General features: G+C 37.2%; 1 protein-coding gene across 1 annotated transcript; it reads right to left on the bottom strand.

The window, feature by feature from the left end:
• Positions 1-1,187: 1,187 nt before the first annotated feature.
• On the bottom strand, positions 1,188-18,220 carry LOC121422739 (alpha-L-fucosidase-like). Its single transcript, XM_041617917.1, has 9 exons — positions 18,023-18,220; positions 14,177-14,413; positions 13,343-13,449; positions 10,924-11,054; positions 9,597-9,727; positions 5,827-5,924; positions 4,226-4,358; positions 3,771-3,941; positions 1,188-3,214 (listed from the first exon to the last, which is right to left on the bottom strand). The coding sequence occupies exons 1-9, from the start codon at positions 18,124-18,126 to the stop codon at positions 2,965-2,967; spliced, it is 1,362 nt and encodes a 453-aa protein (XP_041473851.1). The 5' UTR covers positions 18,127-18,220; the 3' UTR covers positions 1,188-2,964.
• Positions 18,221-20,970: the final 2,750 nt, after the last annotated feature.

Below are 20,970 nucleotides of genomic sequence, written 5' to 3'. Positions count from 1 at the left end.
CTTATTATAAATCCTGGTTACTGGGCTGATGAATCTAACGTAGAGTTACTTCAGGCACGGGAATATCTAAAAGAGAGGAGCTATGTATAAAATAATATGAAGATGCATGAACCAAAAATATCTATTATTATTATTATCATAAATAAGCTCTTTCTTTTAATCATTCTTTAAAGGACAAGTTCATCCCAACAAAAAGTTGATTTGAATAAAAACAGAAACACTGAAAATCTCATCAAAATCAGATGTAAAATAAGAAAGTAATGACATTTTAAAATTTTGCTTAATTTCACAAAACAGTTATATGCACATCCTGGTTGGTATGCATATGAGGAGACTGATGATGTCATCCACTCATTATTTCTCTTGTATTTTTTATATGAAATATGAATTATTCTAATTTTCTCATCATTGTCAAGGGAAACAATGATGAATTCCTCCCCGAACATGTGGAATTTCGATGGTTTAATACTTTATGGTTCAGTCAAGTTGGTCCTTATTTTCGAAAATGTAAAAAATGAGAGAATGGTATAATTCAAACAATTTAAAAAACAAAAGAAATAGTGAGTGATAGACAACATCGACTGACACATTTGCATGTCACTGAGTTGTGCATATCACTGTCATGTGAAAAATTGGCAAAACTCCTAAATGCCATAACTTTTTTTACATCCGATTTTGATAAAATTATGTTTGTTTGATTTTTTCTCTATTTATTCAAGTCAACATTTTCCGGGCTGGACTTGACCTTTAAAAAGGGTACACATATTCAAATAAATGGATAAATGAGTGAATGCTCTATTTTATTAAAACTTTTTAAGTACATTACAATTCAATTCACCAAGATCCTAACCAATATATAACAATACCCTGTTATCCCTATATACAAAATAAGAGTTATACTCGAAGATGACAAAAAGTGCTTCTAGCAAGTCGGTTCCGTCTTATCTACAATGGCTCATATACAGTTGAGGCCAGAAGTTTACATACACCCAGGAAATTCAAAGAAAAGTTGACACTTGCCACACATCAAAAAATTTACTGTATCTTATAAAATATTTGTCCTTTCATGACGAATTTGATATCAAACAAATGAGTATGGCATGCCTTTTCATCACATTGCTTTGTCATCAGGTGCTGAAAAATATTTAGGTGTCAATTATTTTTTTCCCCAAAATCTACATATTTCATACAAATTGAAAATAAAAACTTGACAAAAACATTTCATATTTGTGCTACTTACTTCTCAACACATACATTTTTTGTTACATATAGTGGTGACATATTATGATAAAAAGTATAATATACTTTTTATATTTCTATGAAACGATGTTTGAAAATACAATAGCAAACAATAGAATACATTTTGCACGAATATCACTTTTTTATTCAAAGAAAATTCCACCTGAAATATAGTATAATCCAAATGGCATCCCAATAATGTGAAAGAGCTTAAAATGCTCTTCGATTTGATACCTAATTCGTCATGGTAGTATTTATATTTCTGAAGATATAGTAAATTTTGCAATGTTTGGAAAGTGAACAAATTTCACTAAATTCCATGGGTGTATGTAAACTTTTGGCCTCAACTGTAGATTTAACCAGGGACGTGAGAGGGAGAACTCTGCTAAAATGATGGAAAGCCAATAATGTTAACATTCTATGTTTCGTTTGTTCACTGAGTTCTTCCATCATGCTACAATGGTGAAGGGGAACTGATTCAGTTAATTGTTCCCAGACAGTAATGAATGACTTGAATAGAACCTGTACTATTAAAGATTTGTATCGCAATTGGCTATCCATGGTTAAACCATAACTTGAGAACATAGTTTAAATCATATGAGAGTTCAGAGAGTGGAATGATGTATGTAAAAATTACTAACAAAGGTCAATTTGCTCTAAACATTCAGGGGAAAGACTCAAATTATACTTTGAGTTACCTTACAACAACTAAATATTGATTACATTTTCTTACCAAACAGAATATATCATACAGCAAACCATCTACTACTACCTAAATACAAAATTAATTCTGAGTTATTGTATATAAAAGATAGGAAACAAAAATATTGCAGAACCCAGCACCAAAATATAACCCCCATGATATTAAAGAAAAACATCATAATGAATGAAATTTAGTACTTTTGTTACAAGTGATATTCTTAAAGCTTTTTTTTGCAGACTGCAAGCATAGACATTCCATTTTTTACTTCTAAATTTCAATAAAAGCATAATAGTGGCTGAATACAATGAGGACAGTGGGCATGTTACAGCAAATAAACCAATTAGGCATTGTGTATACGTACCTATATGATCAATCTTATATTCATGCCAAGCTACTAAACACATAGTCTTGTCTGCAGGCTTTATGATGAAGATTATTAAAGAACTTATTAAGGGGTATTTCAGTTGAGCATTTCATGAAAGGACTTGTTGGATTTTATCCGACAAGTCCCGTTTTATCTGATAGTTGCCATAGCAACAGTGGTTTTTGCCAATCAAAATCAGGGAAAGTGTCACATCCGACAACTTGGACAAAAATATTGATGAAACCAATCCCAGGCGTTCGTTGCAGAGAGAGTTGCGTTTAAACGCAAGTGAAAAATCAATCGCAAGTCCTAAATGCGCGCAGTTGATTGGTTGAAAATCAAGTTGCGCATGATTTTTAGAGTTGCAATTGATTGCAACTCTTTCTGCAACAGGCCCCTGGTCGACCTTTATATAAATTGAATGTATAGAGTACATTGATAAGCAAAACACTAAAAAAATAGGGTTTAATCAATTGCCTTACTGGAACTGAGTGATCTCTGCACAAAGTCTATGGGAATCATAGAATTCAACAGGTAACAGTCAATGGCCTTCATCTGCCCATTTCCAAATTGTAAATACGAAAAATGGCTTATAAGATAGAGAAACGTAAACATTACTACAGTGGGGGTTGTTACCTTGCCGTAAGCCAAGCATGACTTAGATGATATTCTTCAGCTTCAGCACCCAGGCCCACTTACATGGAGTTGTAGAGGGATTCAGGAACGGAAGCACGATGTCCATCCCCTGCTGCTTGGGTCCTATTTGCCATTTGAGCGGTTGAGGATACCCCAACAAGGTGACGTTGGTGTTTGACTTGGCGTAAGGGCCGTCGAGGTACACCGTGTTGTTCGCCGGCCACTTCAGGACGAACGCGTAGACAGCATCTGCTCTCTTGGTAGTCGTGTACCTGTAGATAAAAGATATCATTTTTTTTAATATAAAGCAAATAATCACCATTTGCCAGTAATGTCATTGGCACACCTGCCAAAAGTTGACATTGAATAAGAATGTTCCTATTTGGGAAGAAAAGAAAATTACTATTTTAACTTGCATGTTCCTTTATTCTAGTAGTATTTGACATTTAAGGTGCTGCCTACGCACGCAGAACCTGGACTAGATTGACTTAGAACAGGAAGTCACGTTTCAGGATCATGAAGATGGCTACATGGGTGAGGGAAATTTAAGAATGTTCCAATCTCTTGCAAGAGAGATATATTTAAAGGTACATGTATATGATGACCCGCTGTGTCATTCTACCTTGTGACCTGCTAATCTAATCAGATCATCTTCACTCCCATATTGATGTATAGGATATTTAGTACTACCTATTAGTGAAAATTGGAAATATCAGAAGTTTCGATAGCACAAGAACGTGTATTCTCTTTAGTGACACGACATTTGCTTTGCCATTCGTAGGTCATAATTAACACTAAAAACAGATTTTCAGGCTGACAACATCTTACCAGACATCAGGATTCACTGTGTCGTTCTGCAACCTCCACGGAACAGAGGAATAGATGCCCTCGCCGTTGACCTTTAACCACGACCCCATCTGACGAAGACGCTCCTCAAATATAGGCACAATGCGTCCATCGTGGGTCGGCCCAACGTTCAGGAGAAGGTTGCCGCCACAACTATAATTGAAAAGGGAGAAGATACAGAGGATTTTATATTTAATATTCATATAGCCCCCTGCACAATACACAAACAGTCTGGCATGTATCCTGAACTCGGGTTTAATTGGCGAGCCAATCATGACACAAAACTCTACAAAAACAGTTCCAGTTCCAAGTTCCATGTCTCAATATTCACATTAAATATTATGAAGGGTAATTCCAAAATCAGGTTGTAGACTGATCATGAGGTCTACGATGGCCTTCAGAAAGAGCACCCTAAAATAATAAGTCTTTTCGTATACCTGACTGTTCTGACAAGCTTTGTAATCAGCCCATGAATATCGAAGATGTCTTTCAGTGGAGTTGTTCGTACGTATCCCCATGATTTTGTGTCCACTGTCATGCAATTCTCCCACTTGTGGTTTTGCAGTTTCCCTAAAATGAAAGAAAATTAGTCTTTTTATATTTAAAATGTGAAATGCCTGAAGCAACTGGTACACATATAGCAGGATGACTGGAAAAAAAACTTTTTGAGGAAATTGATTTATTGAAGAATTATAGCTAGTGCTGAATAAAATGAACAAAATATATATTACAAAATGCAATCATGAAGGATAACTTGCATTGAAATGTACCAGTAAAAAAAGAGAAAAGAAATAGACAAATTTTCAGAAAAGGATTGAGGAAAAAATAAGATTAAAATAGAAAAGAAAACTGAGATTTATGGTCTTTCATTTACATAACCATAAAATCAAGCTTTTTTTTCTTCATATGATACCAAGTTTGATATAAATAGTTCTTGCATAGATGATCTTGAAGAGCTTTGAAAAGTCAAATTCAAAATCAAGTTGTGCAGAAACAATAGATTGACATTTAAATAGGATGCAGTGATTTTGTGTTAGTAAGGGATGGTTTATTAGCATATCCTTTGTATTCTTTCACTAATCTCTAAATGAGAGTGGGTGCAGATTTGCATGTCACTTTCTGTGCTAACTGTTTCTGACGGTTACACTTCGTAATTCCAAAGGTTCTTTATTCCGAAGGTTCGTAATTCAGAAACAAGTAAATTGCCTATACCTCGATGTTCGTTAAACCGAAAACGTCAATGGGTTTGTTAACCGAACATTTGTGGCATTATTCAGAAGGTTCGATAATCCAAAAACGAAATAAGGTTCGATGTTCCGAAGGTTCGTTAATCCGAAAACGAAATAAGGTTCGTTGTATCGAAGGTTTGTTAATAAGGTTGTTAAGCATTTCATTTTCGGACTAACAAACCTTCGGAATTACGAACCTCATTTCATTTTCGGATTAACGAACCTTCGGAATTATGAACCTCACTTCATTTTCGGACTAACGAACCTTCGGAATTATGAACCTCATTTCGTTTTCGGACTAACGAACCTTCGGAATTACAAACCTTCGGAAATACGAACCTTCGGAATTACGAACCTTCGGAATATCCGAACCTACGGAATAACGAAGCTTCGGAATTTCAAATGTATGCGGTTTCTGACATGCCTCATTATTTATTGTTTTTACTCTGCAATGTTTGAACAATTCACTCAGTATTTGGCCCCGAGTCAAAAATGAGATTTCATCTCTTACTGTTTTTGTTAAATCTATGACCTAGACATACTCAATTATTGTGATATCTGGCTAGAAAGACAGGATTAATTTTTTTTGTAGGATGCACTGTATATAAAATAATATAAATATATATGTTTGAACGATTCACTTAGTATTCTATCCCAAAGAGAGGATGAGATTTCATTCTGACCGATTTTTTTATTCAATATCTAGATATATTCAATGATTGTGATATCTAGCTCTTTAAGAAGGGTTTCCTTTTTCGTGGGATGCACTGTACATAATGATATAAACCATAACTGCTTATAAGACTTACCGGGATCATATCTGTCATTACAGGTAAAATATCCACCATGTTTGCACGCACAACCAAGATACCAACGGTCATTAACAACGACGGTATCCTTAACAGGACTGAACAAAGAGTAAGTAAAAAAAAAATTGAATATATACATGTATGGTTAAATCTTATATTGATTTCTATTGAACCATCATTGACTTTTTTATTATCACCTCATTGAAAATAGATTTTAAAAAATAGAATTGCATTTAAGAATAATAAGTTTTCAAGCATGAATGATAAAAATCCTCCCAGGTAATTCACTTCACTTTCACCCATTGCATTTTTCTTACCTCACAAAAAATAAAACTGCATTTCATGTTTAGTCATCTTTAGTATCATCCAAAGATATTAATTTAATTGAAAAGGAACCCTAATTCAAATAGACTGTAAGTAAATAAGTATATAAATATGAGATGCATTAAAGCCAAATTAGAAATTCTAAATCTCTATGCAAATAAGGAAATTGCTGATGTGGTTTACGGTACACCATGTGGAGTGTTATAGAAGCAGTGGATAGAAGAAGAGAGGAAGTGGATAGGCGAGAAAGTGGAGATTTGAGAATAGAGTATTCTTTCTTGAGAATAGTCCTGAAAAGGACTGTAAACCAGAAGGAATGTTGAGTGAGAACAGCTTGAGTAGTAGAGCTGATGAGGAGATGCTGGCTTGCGTCGGCGAGTAGAGATGATGAGTAGTAGAGAGACTCGACGTTTCGGACAGGTTGACTGTCCGTCTTCAGGAGTGAGTGTTCGCTCGGCGTGCGGCGGTACTTATGGCGTGCGTGCGGACGTGGGGGAAAGCTCTAGGCCGGCGGTCACGGCGGGTTGACGTCGTAGGTGGCGCTCTGTGTGTGGGTCGGCGGTTTGGCGGGAAACGAGTGGGCGTCGTATGCGGACGTGGTGAGTAGACGGCGGCGTGAGTTACGGCGGCGTGTGTGTGTGTCGGCGGTGTGTACATCAATGGTGGCGATCTGTGCGTGTTGGTCGGCGGACTCGTCGGGTGAGCTTCGGCGGGAGTGAGTGGGTGGCCTGGTGTACGGATGAGGTACTCCTCATCCGTACACCAGGCCACCCACTCACTCCCGCCGAAGCTCACCCGACGAGTCCGTGGGTGGCCTGGTGTACGGATGAGGTACACCTCATCCGTACACCAGGCCACCCACTCACTCCCGCCGAAGCTCACCCGACGAGTCCGCCGACCAACACGCACAGATCGCCACCATTGATGTACACACCGCCGACACACACACACGCCGCCGTAACTCACGCCGCCGTCTACTCACCACGTCCGCATACGACGCCCACTCGTTTCCCGCCAAACCGCCGACCCACACACAGAGCGCCACCTACGACGTCAACCCGCCGTGACCGCCGGCCTAGAGCTTTCCCCCACGTCCGCACGCACGCCATAAGTACCGCCGCACGCCGAGCGAACACTCACTCCTGAAGACGGACAGTCAACCTGTCCGAAACGTCGAGTCTCTCTACTACTCATCATCTCTACTCGCCGACGCAAGCCAGCATCTCCTCATCAGCTCTACTACTCAAGCTGTTCTCACTCAACATTCCTTCTGGTTTACAGTCCTTTTCAGGACTATTCTCAAGAAAGAATACTCTATTCTCAAATCTCCACTTTCTCGCCTATCCACTTCCTCTCTTCTTCTATCCACTGCTTCTATAACACTCCACATGGTGTACCGTAAACCACATCAGCAATTGTACATGCCACCATGCAAACCTTCAAACAACATCCAAATAAGGAAAGAGTATCAGTGAATGACATCTCCAAGAATAATAAAAAATCAAAAGCTTTTTATCATATGCAATCCCAGCCTTTCTGCCTATTCCCCTTCCGATCCAAGGAGTCCCTTTACTTTAGGAACTGATACAATATTGCTATATCACAAAACATATTTTAAAAATAAAGGACTCTTCGCTCATTTTGGAACTGTCAAAGAACAAACGATGCCAACATTAAAATAATGCATAAATAAGCCTGAAAACAACGTTATGAGACAAAATGGTCAGAGAAACTGGTGATTAGGAGAGGTGATTATTGGACCTAATCTTTGTTAGACGAAATGTTGATGGCATTAGACTATTTAGTAAAATGAAGGTAGACAATGTGAGGAGTGGATGAGTTGGCTGTTAACAAAGTGGCAATTTACTGGTCTGACTACCATGTGGTCAATACTTATTTGGTCTCATGGTCATTTAATCTATTGCCCACAGGGTCTAATGTCCACTCCACCTACTTAATATTTTGCACATTAAGTAAAATTTTGGTTCATAAACAGTTCAACTTACAATACAGTGCATCCCAGAAAAAACGAAACCGAGATTTAGAGATGATTTATCATAACTTAATCATAAATAAAGTAGACAAATGACCTACCATTTTAAAGCTTAGAATCTCCTCTTTCATCTGAAATTACTTATTATTTCTCATTCATGCATGAGTGAGCAAAAGCAATTCGAAGATAGGATGTCAAAAACTCATTTGGCGGAAGGTATCTGAATTTCAAAAAGAAAATCACATGACTAAAAAGTTCAATATCTGCTCCTTAATTTGATACCTTAATCACATAAAATGGTCAAGAAATAAAAAAGTTATGATCCCTCGAACCAATGCTTGTATTTCCACAGAAGCTAATGCATGGTAAGAAAAGACTTAATGCATGGTTGATCGTCAACAAAACGGAGTGTCGAGTGAGTTTGAAAGCTAGCCTGTAAAACCTCTTCGTTTTATGAAATTATTGAAATTCAAGCCTTATTTTAAATAACCAGAACTTTGTTATTACTTGACCATTTTCTTTAATTGAGGTATCAAATTAAAGAGCATATATTGAACTTTTTAAGATTGTGGTTTTCTTTTTAAAACTGAGATACAGCCCGCCAAGTGACTTTTTGGTATCCCGTTTTCAAATTGTTTTTGCTCACTCATGCATGAATGAGAAATAATCTAAGTAATTTCAGATAAAAGAGGAGATTCTAAGCTTTAAAATGGTAGGTCATTTGTCTATTGTATTTGTGATTAAGTTATGATAAATCATCTCTAAATCTCGGTTTCGTTTTTGTGGGACGCACTGTATAGACAAAGTGGTATTAGACAAAATTGATTGGGCCGTATGGGATGAGAAAAAAATAAAAGTACCAGTAGACAGAGAGGGTAGAAAGCCATAGTTTCATTTGCCCTTTCCCTGCTCTCACGGAATAGCAGCTCATTATGAATGTACATACTGAACTTTCAGACTTGGCAATATATCGTGTTATCGGTGATAGTTTGCTGGCCATAATCCACTAACATTGAAATCACACATCGACCAGAACTTGTCAGCCATCTCCGATTGAGAGCAATTCCATAAAATGATCAGCTTTTTTGTGCATCTGACCCCCATTTTTCTAAAGTCTTACTTCACTTAAGAAACTGGCATTTCATAAAAGTCCCAAATATAGGGGGTCAGACATACATATTTTATGGAATTGCCCTCAAACAATCCTTTCTGTCTCGAGGAGGTGCGATAGCTCAGTCGGCAGAGCGGGGGATTCGTATTCCGGTGACCCGGGTTCGATTCCCACTTGGTGCGCTAGTGCCCTTTGGTAAGGCATTAATCCTCAGTACCAGGTCCTTCGGAGAGGACCTTAAGCCGTCGGTCCTCTGGTTGCTTGCTTACAAGCATTCATGCTTTCTTAGCAATCAGGTAAAATATCACCACCAATCACCAATATATAAATCACCTAACAAACCTTTCATTGTAGAGCCATGCCAGGAATTCTGTGCTGTTCCAGTAGGAATCTGGACCCATAGCCCCGTCTGACCAGACCACCTCAGGGTGATAGCTATTCACAATATCCATCAGTTGAGGCATCGCAACTTGCTGAACAAAAAAAAGAAATGTAAGGGAGAAATTCAGTGGCCCGTATTCTGAAGTGGGGTTTAATTTAAACTCTGGTTTAAAGAACTTTGCGGTGTAACTATGGATAGCCAATTGTGACACAAATCTCTACAGATAGAGGTGCAATTTATTAGCACAATTGACATTCAAATAATTTAGAACTATCTGTAAGAAGTAAATAAAACAATTCCAGTTTTCTTCATCATTAAAGTATGATGAGCACAATAAATGTTGGAAACATACAACGTAAACAAATTTTTTACATAGTGGCTTCCCATTGTTTTAGCAAAGTTAGACCATAGCCTACGTTATACCAGACTTCACAATACAGGCCACTGAGTGTCTTGCATATACAGGCGATTCCGCCTTACGTCAAGTCTAATGGGACCGCAGAAATCTGTTCAATTGCCAATCAGTTCAGGCCAAAAACGACTTAGAAAATGAAGATAAATACATGTATATAGGCCCCATTCTGGTCTAAAATGGGGCTTCTAGTTAAATAGGCAGTGAATAGATATTCAACTGTGAAGGACATACCATAACAGAATAATAAAATTAAATTGATAATATCAATCATAATAATATCATCATTATTAGTAGTAGTATTGTTATTATCATCATTATTATGATTACCATAATTATTGTTGTTAGACAAACCTGTTAAAAAGTCTAGACAAAAATACACTAGCCAATGACCTATAGATGTGTCTGCACGTATTATTCATGATAGTAACTCAAAGTAATAAGCTCTATTAAATTCTATTCAATCTACACTGCTTTTTTCCAATTAAACCAACCACATAATAGATAAGAGATAGGAAATAAATGAAACTCAAACTAAATAGTAGAAAACCACTGAATTACTCGTTTATTGTTATTTCATCACTAGTACTTGGAGCAGTAACTTGCATTTTATCAATGTTAATGTATTTTGTTCTACTAAGTTGATACATGATTTGTGTCTCTCCTCTGTATAATGACACTATTTCTCCTGATTTTTCTTTGTGAAACTGAACATTTTCAGCCCATGAGCAGCCTGTTTGATGTTGTTCTTAACAAACCAATTCATTTCCTTTCCATTCAAACAGTAAACCACAAAGCCGCTCAGAAAAACAACCTTTATCCACATAAACATTACAAATTGACAATGTAACCATTATAGACTGGTGTACACTCACATCTCTGTACAATCTTGTCTTGAAGCCATTTGCCTGGTCCTGCAAATATAGCGGATGGAACCATTCAAAGAGCGAGAAGTACAGGCCAAAATGAATCTTGGTCTTGTTCCGCACAGCTGCTGCCAATTCACCTGCAAACATCAAAATGATTGAATGTTAGTTCTCCGGGTCAATCGGTACAAACAGTTAAGATGAAACGTTTGGAAATAAAAAAAATGCAGCCTTTAAACCCACTGGTCTAACTCGTGCTAAAATTATGGGGAGGCAAGAATTCAGTTTATATTGTATATTTCTTATGTTTACTTTTTTGTTTCGTTTTGCTTTCATAATGAAAAAAATACTCCAAAGTACTCCAGTTATCATTCCCAGACAATTTGGGTGTCTTATCAGTTAATAAGTTGGATATGTACTCTTAAGGATTTGTACCTCAATTGGCTCTCCATAGTTAAACCACAACTTTAAACCAGGGTTTAATTTAAACCCGAGGTCAGAATAGGGGCCAAGATAAACAAATTTGAGGACTCATTTTCTCTGACAGACTACAACAAGAGAGTAGCGCAGTCCCAAAATTATTAACAAGTGGAATGCCTCTGGCCGTCTCACCTGCATCACGCGATTCAACATAGCAGCATTGCTGACTTTGAAAACTACTATAACTCACACAAGATGTTCAGTGATACTTGGTTACTCTTATTTCCATGTTTTATGAACTAGACCAAGACACTTACAGAGATAGGATGATAATTCAACAAATACCCCCAATGTGGCCAAAATTCATTGACCTCACATGACCTTTGACCTTGATCATGTGACCTGAAACTTGCACAGGATATTCAGTGATACTTGATTACTCTTATGTCCAAGTGTCATAAGTCAGATCAATAAACTTGCAAAGTTATGATGGTAATTAAACAGATACCCCCATTATGGCCAAAGTTCATTGACCTTTGACCTTGGTCATGTGACCTAAAATGCGCACAGGATGTTCAGTGATACTTGATTACTCTTATGTCCAAGTTTTATGAACTAGACCAACATACTTTCAAAGTTATGATGGTAATTCAACAAATACCCCCAATTCGGCCAAAGTTCATTGACCCTAAATGACCTTTGACCTTGATCATGTGACCTGAAACTTGCACAGGATGTTCAGTGATACTTGATTACTATCATGTCCAAGTTTCATGAATCCGATACAAAAACTTTTAAAGTTTTGATTGTAATTCAACAGATACCCCCAAATCGGCCAAAGTTCATTGACCCTAAATGACCTTTGACCTTGGTCATGTGACATGAAACTCATGCAGGATGTTTGGTGATACTTGATTGACCTTATGTCCAAGTTTAATGAACTAGGTCCATATATTTTCTAATTTATGATGACATTTCAAAAACTTAACCTCAGGTTAAGATTTTGATGTTGATTCCCCCAACATGATCTAAGTTCATTGACCCTAAATGACCTTTGACCTCGGTCATGTGACATGAAACTCTACCAGGATGTTCAGTAATACTTGATTAACCTTATGGCCGAGTTTCATGAACTAGGTCCATATACTTTCTAAGTTATGATGTAATTTCAAAAACTTAACCTCAGGTTAAGATTTGATGTTGACGCCGCCGCCGGAAAAGCGGCGCCTATAGTCTCACTCTGCTATGCAGGCGAGACAAAATACTCCTGTGGCATCATAATTGCTTTACAACAAATTTTTTTCAAAAATCAGGAAAACGGATTTCTGAGGGTCCTTTCTACAGCTTTTATTCGCAGATTGTAGGGTGAAGTGTAGTTTACACGGTTAAAAATACAATCTTGAAAATACATAGAATAATACATACACTGAAAGAATGTTGCAGATTTCGGCAGTGGGTTGTAAAAAGTAGTCTAAGGGTGTGTTTATGCTTCCATTGCGAGGACAGAATCAGCGATTTCAAACGTTGATTCAAAACGCCGATCGTAAACATGGTTCTGGGAGTGCTGTTTATGCTTAACTTTTCAGAGCAAATCATGATCTCCAGCTGGCTTCGCATCATAAAGCGAGGTCAAATTGGGCGCGCCTTTTTCCGAAAGTTTTTTCCAATTGTTGTTATTACGTGGAGATAAGCATGGAGCAATACGACTGTATTGCCGCGGATTTTCATCTCACCGGAAGCATGTACCAAATGACGTCATTTAAACACGTTTACGATCATGGTTCTGTTTATACTTCCCCAGAAAGCCTGATTCTGGTCAAACGACGTTTACAAACGCACCTTTTTGTGAGTTTACGATCGGCGTTTTGAAACAGCGTTTAAATGAAAGTAAGCATGGACGCAACCGTGTTTTGGACTAACCACGTTTGGAAACGCTGATTCTGGCCTGGAAAGTGGAAGCATAAACACGGCCTATGAACATAAAATATTTTTTTTGTCTGCATCTTACCAACCAGATCCCTCTTAGGACCCAGATCCATTGCATTCCAGTTCCAAGAAACATTTGATGGCCAGTTTGTGAAACCCTCATGATGCTTGCTTGTCAAGACAACATAACTGTGGAAATGAATGGGATGGCAGAAAATGATTCTAATAACAAGAGTTAGATATGCATCTTATTTTACTCCCGGGAAGGGGGAGGGTGGCTCGTTCTGTCATCATATGGTTAAAATCATGATCCCCCTCCTCCTCTCTTACACTCCTTTCTTCTTCTTTTTGTTTTTTTTATTGCTGTTCGTATTTTTATTTTTCCTTCTTCTCCTTTACAGCTTTCCTTAAATCTTTCTTGTTTTCATCATCTCACTTGTGATATTCTACTTTTACTTTTATTTTCATCCTTATCACCACCACCATCATCTTCATAATCATCATCATAATCATCATCATCACCACCATCATTCATCATCATCACCGCCACCACCATCATTCATCATCATCATGATCATCATCATCACCACCACCATCATCATAATGATCATCATCATCACCACATTCAAAATCATCACCATCATTATCACCACCACCATCATCATCACCACTGCCACCACCATCATTCATCATCATCACATTCATAATCATCACCATCATCACCACCACCATCATCACTCATCATCATCATGATCATCATCATTATTATCATCATCATTATTATCATCATTATCATCATTCATCATCACATTCATAATCATCACCATCATCACCATCATTACCATCCATCATCATCATGATCACTACCATCACTAACACCACTATCATCACCATCGTCTCAAATAAGTTTCCCTACTTGGCTCCAGATGCTTTCAGGATGTCGGCCCAAACGTCAGGGTTGAACAACTCTGCTGTGAACATAGATCCAAAGTCGGGATATGTGAAACCTGGCCGATAGTTTTGCTTCATGAAGTTCACAACTTCTGGGTAAGGAGGAGATCCTTGCCATCGTTTCCAAAACCACTCACTGAAGAAACTTGGAACGGAGTAAACACCCCAGTGCATAAAGATTCCAAACTTGGCATCATCATACCTGTAAAAGAGATTATTTATAACAAAATTGTACATGCATATCAATGTCTTGACCATCAAGATATTGCAATATAAGCATTTTCCAGAAAGAAAAATTGCAGAAAAAATGAATTTTTTGTTTGAATCGTTTTGTTTTGGGAATGTTCAGAATGTTGGGAATGTTCAGAATGGGAATGTTGGGAATGTTCAGAATGCATGTGCAAGACTTGTATCCGGTTCCTCAAAGTTTTCCCATATTACACCTGTTCTGATTCAATTACATTGGTTGCCAATAAGGCAGAGAATTGCATTTAAGATACTTTTGCTTGTTTACAAAGCACTGAATGGTCAAGCTCCGAATTACTTGTCTGAATTAATATCATTTAGGTCACATTCATATGCACATAACTTACGAAGTACACAGGATAAGCTGCTTCTAAAGCTACCTCACTTGAGAACAAAAGTAACTCTTGGGGATCGTGCTTTCAGTTGTGCTGCTCCAAAGCTTTGGAACAAATTACCCCTGGAAATACGAAAAGCACCAACTGTTACCATCTTCAAACATTTATTGAAGACCCATCTTTTTTCAGAAGTTTTTGGTTAATTGTATTATATGCATAATTGTTTAATTTGTTTGAGCAGTAGCATTGTTGGGAGCTCTGTCACACTACAGCGCAGTAGAGTATATTTATATAGTGACTGCGCTATATAAATGGTCTAATTATTATTATTATTATTATTATTATGAGTTTTTTTTTGCTGCTGGGCAATTCCACAGGTTGGTGGACATGAGCTTAAAAATTCAAATTCAATATTTTCTTGAATTTTTTAATACTTTAAGTCCTTCATACATGATAGTTTCAGGAACAAGAAATAAAAAGTTTATTTTCATATGTATACTTTGGAAAAAAATGGTCAAAAGTTGTGTCTTCCATTGTGTACCAAAATACAAGAAAAATAGTGAAAAATGAAATATGCCTTATTACCATTTTGTTGTTGCAACAACATACCACTTTATATATTTCTGAAGTTTAGAAGAGTCAAATTACTTAAAATACACAACCGCTTTTCAAGTAAATTTGTAGTACTCATTAAAAAATAAATATTGCAACCTGCTCAGGTGATGTAACGTGAGTAACCGAAAAAAATGACTTTGTTTTCTGAGAGAAAAATTCTTCACAGTTAATTGGTGGGATTTTAAATTCTCTTCCTTCAAACAATCTTTGACACAGTGATGACGATCAAAATCATTAAAAAGTACAATTTTTTTATAAAATTGATGAAGAAAAACTGTAACGTGAGTAACCATCATGTAATGTGAGTAACCAGTAAAAATTATTCAGTTCGGTAACATTTTCTGTGGGATGTCAAGTTTTAAGTCTCATGGTGAGTTGTGAAGTTATTTTTGATTAATTAAAAGCAAAATGAGGGTACATCTCTTTGATGCGACTCTTTGTTCATCAAAATATCAGTGGTCATACAATCACACAAAAAAATTGAATATTAGTAGAAGTATTCACAATGCGAGAGTGCATTAGTAAGACTTGGTTTTGATTAACCAAACTTTAAAGAGTGTTTGAACAACACATTGAATGCCCTTACCTGTAACCCTATCTAGGCCGGGGTATTTTGGGAGTTGATATGGCCCGGGGGGTGGGGGAGAGGGGGGGGCTCCCAGGCCCCCCTTGAGATCTCGGCCATTGGCCGCACGATCACGCCGAAAATTTGCGTGCAGGTTGTCTTGGACATAATGTACAATACTATACAGTAATTTATTCCATGAAAATTGGTATTAAGCGATTATGCTAATTAATGCATAATTAGTAAGCGAAATCATACTTTTCCCTCCTACTCCCTAATAAAGCTCCAATTGTTCCAATTTTTGGTATAAAATCTCTTTTAGATGTTCCTAGCAATGAATTTTACACACATTATTGAATTTTTAATGACATGTGTGTTGTTAACCATACATAGACAAAATGTAACGTGAGTAACCGTAACGTGAGTAACCATATTATCTGCACCCCAAGTAAAAACCATGTGTTCTTTATTTTTTTAATTATATACAAAGTTTGTCTCCCTAATACACTTCTTTGAAATGGATATAATCAACTTTCATAAAAGCCTTGTATGAGGAGACTTTTCACTTATGTTGACTTTTAATTTTATGCATGTCCAAATCATGTAACGTGAGTAACCGACACATTCTAAAGATTTGCCAGGAGCATAATAGAATTTCCCAAGTTTTGTTTTTATACGAAGGATAGTCAGACTGTGTACTTTGTTGTGATAAAGAGATGTTTAGTTCCTATCAATAATAATGGAGTTACAGCTCCAAGTATGAGTCAAGGTGTCTCCAAATGTAACGTGAGTAACCGTGGAATAGCCCTGCTGCTGCTTTCTATGTATGTTGATTTTTAGTTAGCTTGGGCATTAAAAACTCCCATCAGCTCCATGTACTGATCACATTATGTTTCCTGTAAATTCGTACAATGATAGGAAAGGGGAAAGCCTGTCATTTCAGTATATGGTACAATACACTGCACTGAATACTATTTAGTCATGTATTTGAAACAAAGGAGACCCTAGCCTTACAAGCCCTGCTTTTTCAGGGGTTCTCCTTGTCTTTCGTTCAGTACGTAATTCGTAAATCAGTATTTGCTGTGTTTCTTTTTTCTACTGTAACAATGGTTTATGATTACTTGATTTGCCTTTGTAGAATGTGAAATCACACTTGTAAGACAAAATGTATGTGCAGAAAGAAAGACAAATAAATATGTTATCTTATACAAAAAAAATACAATACCACAGTATAGGAATAAATGTATGTATACTTTTTTAAATGATCAATTTATATTGAGCTTCTTATGAGTTAGGCAGGAATGATATGGAAAAGGAAACTTATTTAGGGTACTCTGATCCCGGGGGGGCCACTTCCATTCACGAGTGGATACCATGCGCGACCACGGGGTCTCGAAAAGCACCCTAAACACGTAATTTCCATATTATGAAAATGCACCCCTTAACAAGTATTGGCGTGTGAAACCCTACCCTTAACAAGTATTGGAAACAAAACGATACTATTGACAAATATTCCCTGAAATGAACCCCTAAACAAGTACAGAAATGTTTTATTGTTACGGGTCCTCATGGCGTCGTCGGCTTTACCTTATTTGGTAGTACGACCCCACCTTCTACACCTCGCGCAAATCGGACTCTAAACACGAAGTGTTGGGGCAAAAAGGACATCCTTTATAAAACATTTTAATTTTGTTTTATCATCCCGCAAATTCGACCCTAAACACGTAATTTCCTAGCGAAATAGTTACCCTTTTTTCATTATTTTTGTGTTTTTGAAACCCTTATCACGTTACGTACGTAACGTGCCCTATCGTGAAAAGAACATCATTTTTACGTGTTTTTTTGGTCGTGCATGGTATCCACTCGTCAATGTAAGTGGCCCCCCCCCCCCCCGGGACTCTGATACCATCTGAGATAGATCTCATAGGATGATTCTCACTATTTTTGAAAGTCCATGGACATGATGGCTGAGCATACATTGTCCACCTGGACAAGACAATGCCCAGCTTCCCCCCCCCCACCACACTCAAATGGCAAAAAATAAACTTACCAAGAAGGGAGAGGTCTCGCGTCAATAGAATCCCAGTTTGGCTGATACTGACAGGAACATAGAATGGGAAGTGCCAAACATGTCAGGATCAGAAGAAACCCCATCTTCTCTGGGCTGTTCCTGCTACTGATCTATTTTAACACTGACGTTGATTAGCTTCTGTAACAAGTGTTCTTCCTTGACCTTGTTCCTGTATTACTTTAAGAAAATTCACAAAGAACATTACCAAGACTGTTTCTTTCTCAAGGTGGGATATATCTAACCATTAAACTGAGAATCATTAATCTGGACCAATACACAGAGTGCACATACTGCCATCCTTCTCATTATCTCACCTCTTATTCTGTTTCTTATTCCTCACTTCAAATTCATGAAAAATATTATTTTAAAAAAACTTTCCTAAAATCATAATTTGAAGATAAAATAATGAAGTGTTATGTAGGCCCCCCCCCACCCACCCACTTCCCCTGACTTTGTAATCAGCATGACCACAACAGGTTCAATCATATCTCTCTTTCTCGTCTTCTTTCTGCTTTTAATTGGTTCCCCTGATGTATATTATTATTCTTGTACTTAGTATGGCCACTGTTCACACGTCAAATACCTCGCCTTGGTCCTCGTCTCAATTTCGTCTTCACATTTATGTTCTTCTCCGTGTTCTCCACTCATGCGCTTTTGGCTAGCTTCTTATTACTTATTATTCATTATAATTCATGCATCATCACTGTGGTTTCATTTCCATTTTAAGACCCAGTCTTCCAGTCTCAGCCTTTGCCAGCTTTTACTTAAGCCTTGGCTTTAGACCAAGTCTAAGTTTGGCTCTGCCTTCGGTTGAGTGAGCAGTTGTGTAAGACAGTGTCTGTCACTGTCACACAAAGCTCGGTTGACTTGTGCGAGTCACTTGTGAGTATTATTGTATCATGCTAAGTATTATTGATCATGCTAAATACAAAAGGATACGTAATCATTTGAGACAAGTTACCAGACAGGACTGTATTGAGTACGAAGGATCACTAGCTAAGGAAGTAGCCTCAAACCCAAAGAGATTTTAGAAGTATGCCAACAGGAAGATAAAATCAAGGCCTGGAATAAGTGATCTAGTAGACTCTGAGGGAAAAGTCATAAGTTCAGACTCAGAAAAGGCAAAACTTCTTAATGACTTCTTTTCAAGCGTTTTTGTTAATGAAAATTTGTACTGTATGCCGGATGTAAATTGGCATTACTCTGGTCCACCACTATCAGATGTAATTATTACTAGAGAAAAGGTAGAAAAGAAAGTTCTCAAACTGAATGGAAGCAAATCTCCAGGTCCAGACGAAATGCATCCAAGACTGTTGAAGGAAACTGCACGTTCTATTTCTGTTCCACTACAAATTATCTTTGAGAAGTCATTTGATGAAGGCATGCTTCCCGGTGATTGGAAAGTCGGAAACATAACTCCGCTTCACAAAAAGGGAAGCAAGAAGAACATTGAAAACTATAGACCAATAAGTTTAACTTCAGTGGTTGGAAAACTGATGGAAATTGATGCAACATCTGATGGATCATTGTTTACTTTCAAACTGTCAACATGGATTTACTCCCAATCGGTCCTGTATGACACAACTTTTATGTGCAATGGAATAAATAACAGGCAAACTTGATGCTGGAATTCCTATTGATGTCATTTAAATTGTAAAGCATTTGACTCTGTTCCTCATGAGAGACTTCTCAAGAAATTAATGTCATATGGTATAGTTGGAAAATTACATGCTTGGATAAGAGCCTTTGTAACAGGAAAGGAACAGAGAGTGACTATTAACGGTGAGAGTTCTGACTGGAGTCAAGTAAGCAGCGGAATTCTGCAAGGGAGCGTGTTAGGACCCATTCTCTTTGTCATCTTTATAAATGATCTACCTTATGTTTTGGACAATTCTGTGTATATTTTTGCCGACGATACCAAAATCATCGGCAATTTTAGCTCTGATTTTAAACAAAAGACTCTTCAAGCAGATCTTACTCATGCTGTCGAAAGGAGTGAAACCTGGCAACTTAAATTTAATACTAAGATATGCAAATTTCTACATATTGGAAATAACAATTCAAAAAGTGTTTATACTATGAATGGAGATGAATTAGAACCATGTAAGCAGGAGAAAGATCTTGGTGTTATCATGGATGAAGAGCTCAATTATCATCAACATGTCTCAGCAGCTGTTTTGAAAGCTAACCAAATACTTGGAATAATACACAGGACTTTTTCTCAAATATTCACCCCTGAAATATTACCAATTTTGTTTGTATCTCTGGTTCGACCTCATCTGGAATATGGGAACATTTTATGGCACGTGAGATTCAAAATGGATGCAGACAAAGTAGAGAAAAGAAGGTGCAAAGGAGAGCTACATGATTTCTGGTCTCCAGAGCTTACCGTATGAACTACGTCTAGAGAGACTAAACCTTCACTCACTGTTTTACAGAAGACGAAGAGGAGATATGATTACTGTGTATAAACTGTTAAATGGAAAGTTTGGAATCTCGAGTGACACATATTTCACTCCAGCAATCCATTCAGCAACTAGAGGTCACAAGTTCAAGCTCTTCACAGGACTATCTCGGTTGAAACTAAGGAGCAAAGTTTTTAGTCAAAGAGTAATTTCTGACTGGAACAAACTGCCTACAGAACCAGAAGTGGAGGCAAAATCAGTGGAAATGTTTAAACATCTGTTGGATAAATTTTGGTGGGGGGAAAGATTTAAAACCTCCATTTCTCAACGCACGTAAAGTTTCACAAGTTTAAACTGTTTAGACCGTCAATTACTAGAAGATCGGAAAATCTACAGGAGAAGTCCTTCATTTCCGTACCTGATGTGATATGATGTGATGTGATGTGAGTTGTGTCGTGATTGTTAAACATGTTAAAACAAAATGGAAAAATGCAACTTTAATCTGACAATTCTGACATTGTC

Source organism: Lytechinus variegatus, chromosome 10, assembly GCF_018143015.1.
Source record: "Lytechinus variegatus isolate NC3 chromosome 10, Lvar_3.0, whole genome shotgun sequence".
Lineage (NCBI taxonomy): Eukaryota > Metazoa > Echinodermata > Echinoidea > Temnopleuroida > Toxopneustidae > Lytechinus > Lytechinus variegatus.
This window is presented reverse-complemented; position numbering and strand designations above follow the sequence as displayed.

Excerpts from the sequence above, each read along its gene's own strand:
- LOC121422739 (XM_041617917.1), bottom strand. The coding sequence starts at position 18,126 with ATGGGGTTTCTTCTGATCCTGACATGTTTGGCACTTCCCATTCTATGT. Across the intron at positions 5,925-9,596 it reads GCATGGCTCTACAATGAAAG|TCCTGTTAAGGATACCGTCG; the intron begins GTTTGTTAGGTG and ends CTCTTTGTTCAG. Across the intron at positions 4,359-5,826 it reads TAATGACAGATATGATCCCG|GGAAACTGCAAAACCACAAG; the intron begins GTAAGTCTTATA and ends CTTTCATTTTAG.